Source organism: Athene cunicularia (genome assembly GCF_003259725.1).
Source record: "Athene cunicularia isolate RWA chromosome Z unlocalized genomic scaffold, athCun1 chrZ_part1, whole genome shotgun sequence".
Classification (NCBI taxonomy): domain Eukaryota; kingdom Metazoa; phylum Chordata; class Aves; order Strigiformes; family Strigidae; genus Athene; species Athene cunicularia.
The window spans coordinates 25,787,117-25,804,929 of NW_020799142.1; the positions used below are offsets into that span (position 1 = coordinate 25,787,117).

Sequence of the window (17,813 nt, forward strand, 5' to 3'; positions counted from 1 at the left end):
GTATAAGAGACAGGTGCTTAAGAGGGCTGACATTATGGAATGTGGCAAGTAAAGTTTCTAAATGCAGCTTTCTTGCTAAGGGACTCATCACAGAAGTTAGCTTCTGTGCTAGTTAACCTACAAATTATTATAACCAAAAATTTCTCTCTCTCTAGTGAGAGAATTTCACAGGAATTCACAAGTCAGTACTTCAGACAAACATGATACTGATACCTGAAAGTTAACTTGCTTGCTACATGATACCTATGCATCAGTTGGTCATTTAGGCACTTGGTAAATAAAGACAGACACATAAAATGGGTTTGTTTAGCTTGAAGAAGAGAAGGCATGAGGAGTGGGGATCTAATCAATGTCTTGACTACTCAGCAGAGAGAGGAGGGTTAGTGAGAAGATTAAGTCAGGCCACAATCCTTTTGGAGGGAAGACCAAAAGATAAGCAGCAATATACGGCAGTTTACAGCATGGGAAATCCAAGGTAGGATTTTCCAATTTGGATTTTAACCAGGAATTTCTTCCCCAGAGTAATACAGCCTGAGGAGAGGATCCCAGAGAGGTGGTAGATCTCCATCCTTGGAAATTCTCAACAAACTGAAAGAGGTCCTGAGCAGTCTGACTCAACTTCCAGGTTAATCCTGCTATAAGCAGGGAGTAGACCTCTGGAGGTACCTTCCAATTCTTTCCCACTTTGGCTGAAATCAACAGGCAGAAAAGGTGCTCATAAGGTGACATAAGTACAGATCATAACACATCCAAGGACCCAGAGCCCAAAACTTTCAGCTTCTAATGTGAAAAAGTTCACTTTTGTTTGTTATTTTTAATGTTATGTTTGAAATAAGAAATGAGCTAAACCTAGCACTACTAGTCTTTAAGAGGAAGAATGCCTAATCGCAAATCCAAGTAAAGGCATAGCGACAAGGAAAACGCTCTTTGAAGATCAAGAACTGCCATTAGCCTAGCTCCAAAGAGGACAAATCAGCCCATCATTACTTCAGCAGCACCTGGGAAATTAGTGACTTCAAAGGACTGTATCAATTGCCACAACAGACACATAGAACAAACATTTTGCAAAACCTTATCCCTTCTCACATCATCAGAAATCTTCAGTGGGATCCTTGGGCAGTATCTTTTTAACAAAAGATTGCCCAAATAGAGACTTTAGAGATGTAAAACAGGAATGGCTCAGCTATCAGTGATAAAATATGGTCATTACACTACCAAAGTTGGTGTAATTCCTTACAATTAGTTTCAAGGATGCTCACACAAACTGCTCAGAAAGATGCTTAATTTCAGCACTTTGTCAGACCAGTGAAAAAACCAATGATTCAGAGACAGGCAGTCTCTTCCGCTCATGGTAAGCCCCATAAGGAGCAACTGCCATTGCCAGGCCTTCCATTACCAACACATTTCATCTTCTAAATATTAACAGTCACATCAATTAGTTACACAGATTATCTGCACTGAAGAGTACACAAAATGCATCTTACGTCATGGCCTGGTATATGGATTCAATGCCGTAACGCATTGCAAATTCATCCACAATCTCTTGAGCTGTCTCATCAAAATACACCTTCCAGGCATCATCTCCTTTGGCATCAGGGATCTTCACCACTCCATTCCCTTGCACATCTGTGAGATGGTGAAAGAGGTTCTGAAATACAAAATGGGAATGAAATCATATGTGAGGCTGCTGAAGCCTCCAAGTGAGTTTCACGAAGAGCTTGGACCTGCTGAGAAGGCAGTAACACACACTTATTTGCTCTCCTCCCTTTCTTTCCCCTAGCCACTATGTATTTTTCTGCTTTTACCTTCTTTTCTTCCTGAGTGCTTCTAGCTGAATTTTTTGCATGTATACCTATGACTTCACCCAGAAGATATTGTGAATGATGCAGAGGAGTGATTCAATGCAGTGAAACCACAGACTAATTAGTTTTGTGAAACCTACACATTTTTGTCCTCAGAATGAAGTACCTTACCATGGACAAGCTATTTAAACTAGGTGACGTAACAGCTCTGTATCAACTTTATAATTATTATACAGCAGAACAGTCCAAACAGATTTTTTTTTTTTTTCTGAAAAGGACATGCTTAAGATCACCCCTAACAACTCTACGCTTGCATTATTATTCAACATAACCTTTCACTTTATCTAACACTGCAAAGGCTTTCAGCTATCATTGCTGTGCAGAAATTGTACATTCAGTTCAGTGGGTTTCTCAGTAATCCTCAAATTCGCGTCACTTACAGATTCATCAGCCTTTCAGACAGCTGGCTCCCTGTAGTAAGGGATGCAAAAGTCTAATGATCTCATTAGGAGCTAGAGGACTCTACTTTACACCACGTTTTTTCCTGATTATTCTAGCTGTAAATCATCTTCATTTTATGATGCACAAATCAAAGAATGTGATATTTAAAAAGAAACATATTCGCAAAAAAGAAGGGCAAGTGATCATGCATGTTCAGAAGGAAAAAAATGAAACAGCCTGCCAAACAGAAACCATCACTGAATTAAAAAAAACCCCACAATAAATATGTATTGAAGGACAAAAACCAGCCTATTAAAAGCAGATATGGATGTGTTTCTAAGCTTTGTATTTGTTTGCTCCCTGGTAAGGCCAGAAGACACCACAGGGCTCATTTATCCACAGCATCTGGATAAATGTTGTCCCCCTTGCTGAACATTCCTCTCTCTGTGATACATCTGTTCTTCTTTTTAATCTAAATTTGCTTAAACCTCACTGGACCTCATGATATTCTTGTATGTCAGGTGAAAGGGGCTCTGACTACTCCTCCTTATTCAGGTACTTAGAGATTGAACCTGCCACCAGCCTTCTCTTTGATAGATAGACTAGGCATCATGCATCTCTCCGAGACAGGGCCTTCCCTTCAGCTCTTCTCTCAAGTAATCTTTGGATTTCTCCCAACTTCTGCAGCACTGCCTGCCCAGGTCAGTCCACCCTGAGACAAGTCAGTACCCAGTAATTGCAGCTTATCTTCCATTCCACAAGAATTTTTCATAGTTACACACCAGTGCAGTAGCACAGAAGAATTTATACCACCAATATCTGCATCACTCAACAGCCAGAGTAAAAGCTCTCCCCAGATCAGCATTTACTCATAAAGCATTTTAGTATGTCTTCCCTAAAGACAGACACAGGTACAGCACATGCTGAAAACATCACACGGAAATTCAGAAGTTTCTCCACATTAAACTCATGCAGGGCTCTGATTTGAACCAATGCCTGATCTCTGCCTGACAGCAGCACAGCTGTGGCAGTGGGACAGACTGAGCCAGCCCGCCCCCAGTGTGGGGGAGACAGCCTAAAGCCTTCTTCGCCTCCCTGACAGATGTGGGTCTGATGATTCAGCATGTTTCCAGGACTGCATAGCAGGGAAAAGAAAGCTCACCTAAGGCAAGGAGGAACATTTCCAGGAAACAAAGGTCAGAAAATTGCTTCTTCAATAGACAGAAGGAACATGGTGATGACGGAGCTGAAGCTGCTTCTTACCTCGTGAAGGCAAGTGTACTGAATATGATATGGAGCCACCTTCTCCTCGCCTTTGATTTCCACGCTTATTTGCAGGCGAATAGCCCCAGACACCGCAGACTTATCTGTTCGCTTCTCTAGAAGGAAAAAACCATCAGCAATTACATATATTGTTCATGTTCAGAACACAGACATCTTGGGGTGACAACACTGAAAAAAAACCTGCTGGAAACTCAAGTTGAGCTTGTGATCAGAGTCACCATGGAGAAAACTTTCCTTTTTCTTCCAAAATATTGAATACTAAGTAGACATCAACAAACCCAAAAAAACCTGCCATGATACACCCTCAATCTGACACATCTAGCTAGAACTATGTACATTGTTAGATGTAAGACAGCCTTTGTGACAGCAAATATACTATAGGGCCTTGGATTCAGTCAGCTGAACTACAACCACGAAGGACAGATCCCTCTTCTGAGAACAGGGCTGACTGATGTGGAATTTGCTCCTGACTTCACCATAGCCCTGAGCTTCTAGGAATTGTCCCTAGTTGACCCTATCAAGGAGGTTTTGAACCTCCTGGATCTATTACTGTGCCTTACAATTCAGCACCATTTGGTTACTTGTTGGTGCCTTCTACAACGTTCTATTCTGGTCACTGGGAAAGGTCTCAACAACCTTCCAGTCCAGTGTAGTGCAATTGCAGGTCTTATGGACTGGTAAAATGCTTGTGCTGGCACACAAAAAGGGCACAGGACAGGAAATGTGTCTCCAGCACAGGTGAAATCCAATCCTGCATCAAACATTATACCCATTGTACTTTTCAATGCCTGGCAAGAAAAACCCATCACTTTTCCGACATGCTACACTCCACTCCTCTTCATTTTAACTGGGATCAAAGTCTTGAAGCTGCTCTCAAGTACCATCATATGCCCCTTGAAATCATGTCAGCCTTTTTTTTTTTCCTTTTATGAAAACTGTCCAGATGCACCCAAACACTCTCAAACATTCCCCAACTAACATGTGACATGCTTTCAATCCCAAAGTCCTGCTCACCAAGGTTGTACCACACATCCATTTCTCCACTCAGAGTACGGACTTCAATAATTGTCTGCCCCAGGAAATCATCCGACTCGCGTTTCAGTCTCTGCTTGACACGAGACTTGATGTCGTCATCTTCATCCCATACTCGCACCTTAATCCGGTCAGAAGAATTATGGCACTCACTGCAAACAAGACAAACATAATCTTGAAGAGCACAAAATGCAGCCACATTTATATGCTACATGCTTCACCTTCCTCGACCCATTTGTTCATCAGTAGAGGGATGTATAAACAAAATATAAACAAATGCCTATTTATTGAAAAGTGGAGTGTCTGATAGGAAATACACAACTTTTTGGTGCACTCTAAATGCTCCTATGACACTCTGTCTTACTTGAAGATCCTCACAAAGAAGCAGTGCATAGCTACAGGCTTGGGGAGGTGTGGCTGGAGCTGTCTGGAGGAGAAGGATCTGGGGGTTCTAACTGACAAGCAGCTGAACATGAGCCAGCGGTGTGCCCGGGTGGCCAAGAAAGCCAACGGCATCCTGGCTTGTATTAGAAATAGCGTGACCAGCAGAAGCAGGGAGGTGACAGTCCCCCTGTGCTCTGCACTGGTGAGGCCACACCTGGAGGGTTGTGTCCAGTTTTGGGCACCTCAGTACCAGGGAGATCTCGAGGTGCTGGAGCGAGGGCAGAGGAGGGCAATGAGGCTGAGGAAGGGCCTGGAGAACAGATCCTGTGAGGAGCAACTGAAGGACGTGGGACTGTTCAGTCGGAGCAGGAGAAGGCTGAGGGGAGACCTCATCACTCTCTACAGCTCCCTGGAAGGACACCATAAAGAGGTTGGTGCTGGTCTCTTCTCACAGGTAATTGGCGACAGAACAAGAGGGAATGGCTTTAAACTGCAACCAGTGAGGTTCAGACTGGACATTAGGAAAAAATTTTTCCCAGAAGGAGTGGTCAGACAGTGGAATAGGCTGCCCAGGGAGGTGGTGGGGTCACCCTCCCTCCCTGGATGTGTTTAAGGGTCGTTTAGATGAGATGCTGGGGGATGTGGTGTAGGGGAGGACTTTGTAGAGTAGGGCTGGTGGTTGGACTCGGTGATCCCAAGGGTCTTTTCCAACCTGAATGATTCTGTGTTTACAATTAGATGATATAAACACTGCCTGTGCCTGGGAGGAAAGGGTGGGATACAGTAGTTACAAAATTGGCATTTAATGACTAGAAATGATTCTGCTTGTTATCCACAGCTGATACTTTGTGCTCTGGACAGATCAGTAAAGACATTTCCATTTAAAAAAGCAGTTTACTGTTTGCTGAATCGGCACCCTCCAGCTTAATGCTCAGGCAGAATTTTCAGCCTGCCGCTCTTTTTAGGTGTTCGGATACCTTTTGTAGATACAAACAGGCTCCTGGATTTCAGAAGTGGGTAGAAGAACCTTATTATAAGAGTGCTGTTCATTTGCAGGGCATGCGATAGAATAAAGCAATTTGAATGTTCACATGAGACCATGACAAGGGTGATTACTCACCATAACCACTACAAATGTCTGCCCTCAAGGAAATAAAACCTATGAAAACAGGCAATTTCTGCTGAAGGCCTGTATTCCAGCCTCTTAACATGCTGCATCTGTTGCTAAGCAACAGGGAAAATGAAAAAATGGGTCAGAAGAGATCTGCTAAGCCCGGTCAATAAGATGTGGCAGTGACTGGTATTTGCATGCTCTCTACCAAGAAATCATTTGGGCTCCAGCTGCCACCACTGTGATTCAGGACTGCTTAACAGACATACATTCAGCTCCTACTGACTTTTCCAGCAGCGAGGAATAGCTGGGAATTATATGGAGAAAGTTAGAAGCAATTCCATGCAGTTCTGATCACAGGCAGAGAGCATCACTGCTCCCTAACTTTGCTGTGCAACCAAAGTCATATTTGAAGTTCAGAAGAAAGAAGGTTTCAGTGTTTCTCTTCTGCCTTTATTCTCCCCTTCCTTCTCCTCTACTTCAAGGGTCTCTTCCTTTAATAAAGCCATGCTGCAAGCATTCACAAGCAGGGAATGCTTGGACTGCTGCTGTTTGTAGCTCTCAAATTTATCTGAGTGAATTGCCATATCTACCAGCAACACAGCACAAGCGTGTAAAAGAAATCCTCTGTTCCTGACACGGTGCACTAGTGTACATCCTGGCAGTACTGTAGAGGCTCAGTGTTCAGAAGCGCACGGGTGCCTAAACACACAGACTGGCACACAGTGCCATTTACAAACTACCTGCAAGTTCGCTCCTGACTTCCTCAGAACTCACTTTCTGGCACACCACTTCTTTTGTCAGGACTGCTTTGATTTTGTTTCTTTTCTACAAAAGCTCAGAGACTTGCTCCTTCCTTTAGGAAAACATTCACTGTTCAGACTGAAATCTACCTTAGGTGGTCCTACATGCACTGTCCCATGCTCCTAGAGCAGCTGGCTATCATCCTTCGCTTGGCTACAGAAGCACAACTCGCTGCTAAGTGCTACAGGAAACTTCCCAGTAGCATTTACTGAGCTACTGAAGCTTATGTTTTACCACACCTTTCTCTGTTGTTTTTAAGAGACTGCTCAATTCATATTCCTTATGCTGCTCCCACGACAGAGGGTGAGGCTTATCACTCACTCACAGCAGCTGAAAGCCTTGACTTACCCATAAACCATCACCATCTAAGCCTGTACAAACCACAGTCCTTGATTTCAGTAAAGCAAGACCACCCCAAAACATAACCGTGAATACTGCAGGACTTTGGCTTGTTGATTGATAGCAGGCTTTCTAACTAATGAGAAATAACTTCAAATTTGTGACAGCTTCAAGGCTCCGTAAGATTATGGGTAACTAGCTCTGCTGCTAGAAACCTTCCCTTTCATTAAAACAGGAGCTGGAACATTTCTAAACATGCATGCACTGCTTCTTGATACATTTTTGTGAAGCTTGATTTCATTGCGTGCACACATCCATCCAGTCTCCCACAGTCAAGCTCCCTCAGCTTTCCCAATAGGGCACAAAGAGAAGAAACTCTGTGACCCCATTGAAAGGATGAAAGTACGGAATGCCTTCACGCCTATTTCAGAGTACGAGAGACTGGAAACCAGGTTCCCTTTGTACATAGCTCCAATTGTCTTTCTTCTTTATTCATATTGTTCTGATGTTTGCAGTGGTACCATTTTTATAAAGAACTTAATTTTATACTTCAAGCTACCAAATAAAGTAATATTTTCAAGAAACAGCACACCAAATCTTTAAGAAAAATTAAAACAACAGAATCACAGAATCATTTAGATTGGAAAAAAACCTTTAAGATCATTGAGTCTAACTGTTAACCTCACACTGCCAAGCCCACCACTAAACCATGTCCCTAAGTGCCACATCTACACATCTTTTGACCACCTCCAGGGGTGGTGACTCCACCACTTCCCTGGGCAGCCTGTTCCAATGCTTGACAACCCTTTCAGAGAATGAATTTTTCCTAATATCCAATCTAAATCTCCCCTGGCACAACTTAAGGTCATTTCCTCTTGTCCTATCACCTGTTACTTAGGAGAACAAGCCAACACCCACTCGCTACACCCTCCTTTCAGGTGGCTGTAGAGAGCAGTAAGGTCTCCCCTCAGACTCCATGTCTCCGGCTGAACAACCCACTTCCTCAGCCACTCCTCTTAAGACTTGTGCTCTAGACCCTTCACCAGCTTGCTTTCTGTTCTCTGGACACACTCCAGCACCTCAGTGTCTTTCTTGTAGTCAGGGGCTCAAATCAAATGAAATGTGATTTTTTTTTCCCTGGAGTTTTTCTGCCTGAAACCAGCGGATGCCGGAGCAGTGGGAGCAGCTGAGTGTGGTTCTGCTGACTTGCTCTCTATCCCATTCTCTACCTCCATTTCTTCTGCCATGTTCCACTTTGGCATTACCCAGCCCTAAACCACCAGTTCCCCACAACTGTTCCCTGCACTGTGAATATTCAAGGCCTCCTCCCATGCCCAGCTACCAACTGGGTTGAGGGGAAAACGTGAGCACACGAAGCTGTAGTTAATTCTGGTCTGTACACCCAGTGGCAGGCCCACACACACACACATTGATATATTGGTGGCTAAATAGAACAGGAAACTGCTGAATTTACACTATAGTGCCTCCCACAATGAAGTTAGCAATTTGTAGCCTTCTAATGTAGCTCTAACTTCTAAAAAAACCCCACCCTGTAGAAGGGATCCTTAGTTCCAAGACCTCTGACTATCTCTAAAGGTTGGCCCAAACTGGCTCAGATGATGGCAGAGGTCTGGGACAGAGTATCGCAGGTGCCTCGTCTCCTCCAGTAAGTGGAAAGAAAAAGGAAAACTGTATAAAAATCATCAGAACACCATTTTTGAGCCAATGATTCATACTCTGAAAGAAAAAATTCAATTACATTTGCGCTAAAACTGCTAATCATTTGCTGCTTGTGCTAACATTTTCAGGACCATTACTTTAGCGTTCCAGAATGCGAGAATGCTAAAGCCGAACTCATAAACCTTGTTCAGTTGTGGTAACAATAACAGTTTACAAAAGTTCAACCAAAAGAGATACAAAGGGATACCTGTAAAACCATGTGTCCAGCAGCTCACAAAATGATCTTTACCCACAGTAAGGATCATAAGTTGAAAATACAGAGAGTGCTAAACTGAAAACCTATAACCTTCTGACACCATTAGCTCATGGTGGTAAACTGTGGCAGGTGCACCTGCCCGATGAGAGCGGAGCTTCTCGGCTGCTGAAGGGCAGCAGCTCGGGGCTGCCGTTGTTCCCAGGGCCTCGTGGTAACTGGGGCCTCTGGGCAATGGGAGCCGCTATCGACTACAGGTCAGGTTGGGCCTGGGTATGAACGGAGTCCCCTGGGGGGGCCATTGGGAGCTCGTCCCCTGGAGCAGCAGCTGCGGTGGAGGACTCTCCCCTGGGGTCGGGACGCTGCCCTGAGCAGGTCCTCAAGGTTGAGAGCCCTCACTTGTCAGGTGAGTGCTAAGGCGTTTTGGGTTGCCATTAAGCCCCAGGTAGCGGGGCTTTGTAAAGCGTTTTGGGTTGCCATTAAACCCCAGGGAGTGTTACTTTGTTCTGCATTCTGGGTTGTCAGTTAAACCCTAGAAAGCAGTTCTATTCTCCTCTCACAGACATTCGAACTTGTAATTTATGGAGAGCTAGTTAACTGTGCTAATAATAATTTTTTTTTATTTTGGTGGTTGGTTGTTTATTTGAGAGCCTCCGTAACAATTGGTGTAGTCGGCTAGAGGAGATATTGCAGAAATAGAATTGTGCCACTTCTTCCCCAGATGTGCAATGGGTGAAGGAGAGGTGGTTTGATCTGGTGAAAGTCGCGAGAACTTTGGAACAAAGCCGGGGAAGTTGGTGGATAAGTGAAAGTGAAGGAAAAATGTGCACAATACTAGGTGCCTGCTTGATTCAGGCACAGGATTACTTTGTAATGGTGGAGAAAGATGCCTTACAGGAGCGGTTGGAAATTGATCATTTGAAGACAGAATTATTACAAGAAAGAGAGAGAAGGCGGTTATTAGAACAAAAAGTAGAAATTATGCTGGCACGAGCTAAAAAGCCTCCTAGTGTTGTTCAGATTCGAAAGTTAATTACAGGTGTAGATCTTGAGAAGTGGGATGGAGATATATGGGGAGGGTCTGTTGAAAGTGGCTCAGAGGAAATAGAGGAACTGGAGGAAATACAGGTGCGACCTGTCATTAAAACAGAAAGGCACACAGGTCCACAAGGTGGGAAACCCGGAACCATGGTCCATACAATCTGCTGGACAGGAGCCGAGCTCAGTGAGCTTCAGGTTAAAAATTTGCGTAAGCCGGGTTACTGGGCTGGGGGTGTGGACCCTAAGGAGAGGGGAGAACCTGTTGCCATTAAAGGGACTGTCGGAGCTGTGGAGGGAGTACAAAAGGCCGCTTGCATTCAGGTGATGGATGAGAGGGGGCGGTGCAGAATCCTGCTTGTGGCACCAGTGGATCCCAGCCACCTTCGAGCTCTTATTAGAAGGCTCCCGGATGCCTTAAAGATACATGTCCTGTCCCTCAGAGAAAGGGTGCGAAGAGCTATTGAATGCAACCAGCGAGACCCCCCCCACCTCTCAGGTACACGTCTTAACGTGGGCAGAAGTGTTACATGATCTGGTTGTTTATGGGCGAGAGATGGGCTGGACTGAGCCGCGTGGGGTGAAGATGGAAGCCAGAGAGTTTGGCAAGTCAGTCAGAAACTTCCCCCCGGGCAGCCTCCTCGCAGAGAGTTTAAACCACCCCAGGATAAATCTGGTCGATTTTACGATTCAGGAAGGAATTGTCTTCGGCGGAAGGTGTTGGCACCGCAGGTACCCCGAGCAATATTCCATGGGCAACCTACTGGTAACATCTCAAAGTTGGTGCAATTGCTGGAGGGCAGAACTCGAGAACAAAGGAAAAATATTAGGGTTTGATGCTTTGGTAGGTAAACAGTGGTGTTTACCAGATGGCAGCGTGGAGTTCTGGAGATAGGGGGACAGCAATTGTTACCTGTGTCTCTCAATATCCATTGCCAACTGCTGCCAAACAGGGTATTTTTGAGATGATTAATGATACTGAAAAAAAGATTATAAATGTACCTATTCCACTTACAGTTCTCCAGTGTGGTCAGTCCACAAACCAAACAAAAGCTGGCAGTTAACAGCCGATCATGGGCAGCTGAATGCCCAACCCGACCCTTTGTCAGCTGCAGGGCCCAACTGGGCCTTTGGCAGAAGCAGAGGTGGCTTTGCTCCCACGCGGGACGGAGGGCAATTTACATCTGCATGTCTCTCACCAACAATTGCTTGCTATGCACTGGCTCAAAAGCTCACTAAAAGCTCACTGCCCGGAGAAAGGGGTTAAGATCTCTGGACACCCCACCCCCCTAGCGAGAAACTGCGAGGAAGCGCCATGTGCAGTGAGATTTATTGCCACACACGGCAGACAGGGAAGGAAACACCCAAATCCATTTAATCAGGTAACAGGAGCCACTTTACTGCCTGGGTGGACCAGGAGTGGGCACACAAGGCATCACGTGATACCATACTACCCTCAAGCTAATGGCATGGATGAGCAAATTAATGGCCTGATCAAGAGACATACCAATGTTTCATGACCTAACTTGGATATAAGGTCGGCACATGCGGTTTTTATTATTAATAACTGCTGGAGACATGTGAAGCCAAAATATGAGCATTTTGTCCTATGGCATTATCAGGTAATGATGCTCCTATATTTAACCATCATAAGAGCCAGTTCTCCCTGAAAATACATGCAGGCCAACCTGCCATGGTGAAGTTGCCCTCAGTTGGTATTGTGCCTATGACCCTGGTAAAATCTAGGGCTTTACATGCCTGGGAGGCCTTAGATAAAGGTGGAAAAACTCATCGAATCAGTGCCCGATGGATAATCCCCGATTTCTAACTTGATGCCCGGGTTCTGATCTGAGGCCTAGTTCTGTTGGGATCTTGAAGGAACAGATGACTTTGGCATCCTGCTGGGCCATGGGGATCCATATGGACAGTCAAGACTCGGATGACGACATGGTGGCAAATCAATTGTGAAGTTGGCAGCATTCGGAAGGATGTGATTGAACTTGGTGCTATTGTGTTCATCTCATTTCAGGTCAAAAAATGAAGAAAGTGGCAAGATACTTGAGGCAATTGTTGCCATATGAAGCATTAATTGATTAATTGGATATGTTTAAATCTTCCTTGTTAGAATGGTTAATCAGCTTCCTTCAGTTTTGATTGTAATACATTGTATGGTTGTTTTTATTAAGTTTTGATTGTATAATCATCTAGGGATGACAATCCACAATGAGTACACTCACCAGGACCGCACCCCCTTTTAACCTTGGAGGCAAGAGGTGACTGCACCACCACTTCAAGGAGACCAGCCGAATCATGGCTGTAGTCTCGGGGTGGATTGTGGCAGGTGCACCTGCCCGATGAGAGCGGAGCTTCTTGGCTGCTGAAGGGCAGCAGCTCGGGGCTGCCGTTGTTCCCAGGGCCTCGTGGTAACTGGGGCCTCTGGGCAATGGGAGCCGCTATCGACTACAGGTCAGGTTGGGCCTGGGTATGAACGGAGTCCCCTGGGGGGGCCACTGGGAGCTCGTCCCCTGGAGCAGCAGCTGCGGTGGAGGACTCTCCCCTGGGGTCGGGACGCTGCCCTGAGCAGGTCCTCAAGGTTGAGAGCCCTCACTTGTCAGGTGAGTGCTAAGGCGTTTTGGGTTGCCATTAAGCCCCAGGGGGTTGGGATTTGTTCTGCATTCTGGGTGGTTGTTAAACCCTAGAAAGCAGTTCTCTTCTCCTCTCACAGACATCTGAACCTATAATTTATGGAGAGCTACTTAACTGTTAATAATTTATTTTTTTTTCCATTTTGGGGCTTGGTTGTTTATTTGAGAGCATCTGTAATAAAACCTACACTCATGAAGGAAACTACAGTCTGACAAATAACCATAAGGGTAAAGATCCATTTGTATCACATGTATCCGCATGGACATATCTTTCCAATCAATTTTTCATCTTAAGAAAGGTGTTACCAAACATTAACCCTGCAGGACTCACCAAGCCCTCAGTGTCACTCCACTAATGCTGCAGTGAGACCCAGACTGTGCATCTCTAAAATGCACTGTACAGATAGAGAGGTGGGATGACAACATGACCCTATTGCTCCACATCGCCCATTTTACATAAAGATATTTTACTAAATGATGCTGTTTTCTTGTAGTTTCTGCCTGAAAGACAGGATGGCCCAGAGACCCCAGATTCAGACAGGACTCCACTGTGCTTGGCAACTCCCAGAGCATAAAATAGCCCCTGGCTTGTAGAGCTGACAGGTTAATGAAACCAAAAAGCAACGAGTAGACATAGCAAGAACAAACAATGGAAGTGAGGGAGTAAAGAAAGCAACAATATTTTGGATTGAAAAGTAGGCCAGTGAAGTCCAGAATTAAGCAGTTCTGTTGTGTTTTGATATTAAAAAAAATATTTATGATTCTGAGAGTCTAGTGAGTATCTACATGGCCATATTCTAGGAATAGTTTCCTTTCTACACCATGGCAGAAGCAACTCTCAAGAAGGGCCTGTAAAGTTTCACAGTCTAGTGCAGGGAACGTTTCATGCAACAGTAGAGAAAGAAAGAAGCAGAGTTGCTTGTAGAAATAATGGATGAGAGTGCAGGATGTGGGAAAATGCACAGGAGAGAACAGATCAGCAAGACTTAAGGACCTGTGATCATTTTAGGGGGAAAGTTTTGCTTCTGAGGAGCAAAGCTCAAAAAAAACCCAAAGCGATTTTCTGGAAAATGAGAAAGGAAGGAAACTGGTGTTGTGACAACCAGTATGAGAAAGCCCAGTAAGGAGTTATAACATACACAGAGGGAGCAGAAGAAGAATTGTCTATGGAAAATGGTCTGGCTGAAAAAGCAGGAAGATTTGGATGTGGTTCAAGTAAAGTGTCTTGACATAGCAGAGCAACTGACAGCTCTGTTGTGGCCAACCTCAATGGGAATGGAAGGCAGAAAACTTCTCAGTACAGGTTCATTTTTAAACAATGCTAAGTCTCCTCTCTTAGGGAGAAAAAAAGGACAGTGGAGAAAACACTGAAGGCAAAATCAGAGTGATAACAAAGCTCAAATCCTTACTACTGTAGAAGTTGAGCATAACGGCACAATAGTATGCCCTAAGATGCAGCTGTTGCTGTCTAAGAACAAAGAAATGAGTTTTCTGTTCTTACCAGCATGAAGCTCTTTTCTTAGGGGAACAAGTACAATAATTTTGCTTACCCAATGCTACAACACTGACTGACAAATTCATGGTGCGGCTCTCCTAATGACAAAGAGCAGATAAAGTGATTCTGAGCATTACACTCTTAGCTACATTTAACTCAGCTTCCCAACAGGCACTTGCCACAAGGCATCAACTCTGCATTCAAATTTAAACTTCACATTGGTAACATTTCCCTGGTCCCTCCCTCAGCAGGGAAACAAGCATGATTTTATCAGACTGCCAGTTTCAGTATCTGCAGTACCTGGAGCATAAAGAAAGCAAGACAAACCAAATGGCCCCCAACACACAGTGAAGGGAGGCTGAGGGTGCATAGCTGCAGTGACATTTATAAGCACAGTGGTCTCAGAAGGGGAAGTCTAAAACAGCTTTGGAACAGTCACATATAACCACAGTGATAACTGCAAGATGCTGAGCTTGATAACAGGCTCAGCAGCTAAAGGAAAAATTGCAGAATCAAATAGAAACTTCTGGGTGACAACCCAGTGGTTAGCTATGCAATAGCCCCATTCCCCAAGGATTAACAGGAATGTATATCATGTGGGGCTCTGCATGTCCTAGTAAAATATTATCTGCTAGCAGGAGGCACTGCATTTATTTTAACTCAGTTACCCTTCTGCAGTGAGAGAGAATAAACATGCCTCTTACAAACCGTTCAGTGACAATGTAATCTGTTCCAGGCAATGATTTCACACCCACCATTCAAAGCTTCAGACACAGCTGTACTCAGACCACATAACTTCAAGGAGATATTACTGTAAAATGAATAAGTCATTTTGTGCCCCAGCCAAGAAAAACAGCAACGTCCTGTTTGAATCCAGTAACTTTTAGTGCTCACAGTCATTAAAGACTAGGACACTTCTTGAATAAAGGGTACAAACTAGCAGCCTCCAAACAAGTTCAGAGCTCTCCCTTTAAAATGGAAACTGTCCTGGGGTCAAGTTTATTCTCCTAAACAGTCTGCAATTGTAACCCATTCAAATGGATGCTCAGCTTCAGCCTTTACAAAAAAAGATTCTAGGAATCCTGTATTTTTTCACTGACATCTAAAATATGTCTAAATGGGGAAGTAATATCTTGTTCTAATTGCACTGAACGGTGCAAAAATATCTTCCCTCTAATATTACTGGGCTGTTTCCTAAGGATAGTTACGCAGACTTGTTATGAAAGCTTCTATGTGCCAACGAGTTTTGTGAAAAAATTGCAGCTAGATGGAGAAGAGAAACCCGTACCAGCTGCCGTCCCTGGAAAGTCTGCAGCCACCTGGCTCTCATATACCAAACGATGCAGACAACTCGGAACCAGCTGCAGGCAGGATGTGCTGCTTTCTGTCCAGCCAGAGTTAAGGGCAAGGGAAGAGAGCTGAGGGCACAGAAGAGAAGCGTACATGGCAAATGAAGGAAGCTACCTATAAGCCTGCTCATCATAACTATAGGAAATGTATCAGGGATTGCTGCAGAAGGGGAATGTGATGTAAAGACAAGGGAAGCAGGGCTTCCTTAGTGAACGTTAACAGAACAACATTTCTGTATCGCAGCAATGGCAGGAGTCCCTCATCAAGCTTCATCCTGCTGAGAACCACATATGCAGTCTCTGCATCAAGACTGCAAAGCTTTGAACTGAGCAGAAAGATCAACTCCTTATTTTGTCATAGGTCTTCAAACTCCAGTGAAAGATACAAAAATCTCTCACATTTCCTAAAGTTAAAGATGTAACTACACAAAGAGATAATTTTCAGAAAGAAGCAGGACCTGCAAATCACTTGCTCAGACAACATAAATATGCCCCAAGAACTGGACATCAATCTAAGCAGATGCCTACAGTGACATAGGCTAGTCATGACCTAAATAGCACTTATAATGGGAACCCAAAGTGTTTTCAACCTTGTCTTTTCTAAAATATGGTTCTAAATCTGGACTTCCAAACTGGGTCAAGCCTACCACATTTTTTCTGAAAACAGAAAAGGAACAAAGTCATATTTAAGGAGAGGTATCTAAGCTAATATACTTTTCCATCCATCACTATAAATAAGCACAGAAAAACTATTTGAAATAGGCTACTGCAGCCTTAAAAATTTTAAAACTTCTTCAAGCTGCTTTTAATGAACTTATACTGAGTCTGTAGAAAGAATTACATCGCTGAGCTGTACACAGTCTGCCTCAGTTCATGCCATGGATTACAATAATGATGCTGTAATTATAATGACTGATGCAGACAGATTTCTGGCTCTGTATCCAACCTTTGAAAAGACACTGCAATTGTGATCATATAAAAGATACTGGGCACCTAATGAACACCGGCTACAAAAAAGTCTGTCCACCAAGACAAACAGAAAAGGAACGCAACTGCTAACACACACATTAGTTACTGACCTGACCTCCCTCTACTCTAGTATCTTGCACCTGTTTAAATGTTTAAACATTTGAACACAAACTTTTCACGTCTACTGCAAAGTAGGCTTTCAATAACTACCAACACACCTTTCTCTCACTATAACAAATTAACTTAATTCTAAGAAACACACACACATCCTCCAAGCCTTTAAATCTGACAATCTCTTGATTGTGCTGACAATCTCTTCCAAAAAAGCTTGGTATGTAATTGGTATTTTTGGCCTGCATATGTTGATATAAATTTCCATTTGATTATGGGGTAGAATTCAGAAATGTTAAGAGTTGCAAGTTGAAAAATGATCCATAAATGCAAAAAGCGAAGATGGGTGTGTAAAAGACCAGTGCTGCATACTCTTCTAAATGACTCTCCTCATCCAACGTAAGGTGAGCTTTGACATCTACTGATGAAACACCACATTGATTCCAGTACCGAATGCTCTCCTGCCACTGATCTGGGGACTCCGCTCATTTCCTTCATCTCCTCCTGCTATTCCAAGGCAATTAAAACAGCCAACTAGATAAAGGCAAGACAGAAAGTAGCACCAACTCTAATGCCCAACAGCATATTATCTGCTGAATCACAGACATGGCGATAAAATCTAAACAGTGGCACTGTTAAAACTGTGACATTTATCACGTTGTGCTATCTATCTTTAAACACAGTATTTGTTGAAGCTCCTAAAATTAGAAGGGAACACACTGCAAATACCATGGTAACTACTTGGCGTGGTAAATCAAGGTCCTTAAGGCTCCCACACAGACTTACTGCTATTGTGACTAGAGTTATCCAAATGGCACCTAAGCATCCTTACTACTTACCAAGCAGTAATGTTACCTTGGATTAAACTAAGAATAAAGCCAAGGGTTTACACGCTCAAAATATCACCAAGATTTTTCTGATGTTAATGAGTAGCTCAAAACTACTTTAAAAATAATGTTGTTTGTACTGTACTTTGTAAAGACAAAGCGAGGCTCATATAAGCCTGATTTTAAAACACAAATTTCAGTTTGAAGAGAGAGATACTCCCAAGCAGTTTAGGAAAAAATGGGGGGGGG

At 43.7% G+C, this 17,813-nt stretch overlaps 1 protein-coding gene across 12 annotated transcripts in view; it reads right to left on the bottom strand.

Moving 5' to 3' along the window:
* The window catches only part of UNC13B (unc-13 homolog B), a 214,126-nt gene that overhangs the window by 60,846 nt on the left and 135,467 nt on the right, over positions 1–17,813 (bottom strand). For all 12 annotated transcript variants that reach the window (XM_026865696.1, XM_026865703.1, XM_026865705.1 and 9 more), the window contains 3 exons: positions 4,542–4,711; positions 3,507–3,622; positions 1,485–1,648 (listed from right to left, as the gene is read on the bottom strand). In XM_026865696.1, the coding sequence (XP_026721497.1) occupies positions 1,485–1,648; positions 3,507–3,622; positions 4,542–4,711 (450 nt within the window). The remainder of the gene's footprint in view (positions 1–1,484; positions 1,649–3,506; positions 3,623–4,541; positions 4,712–17,813) is intronic.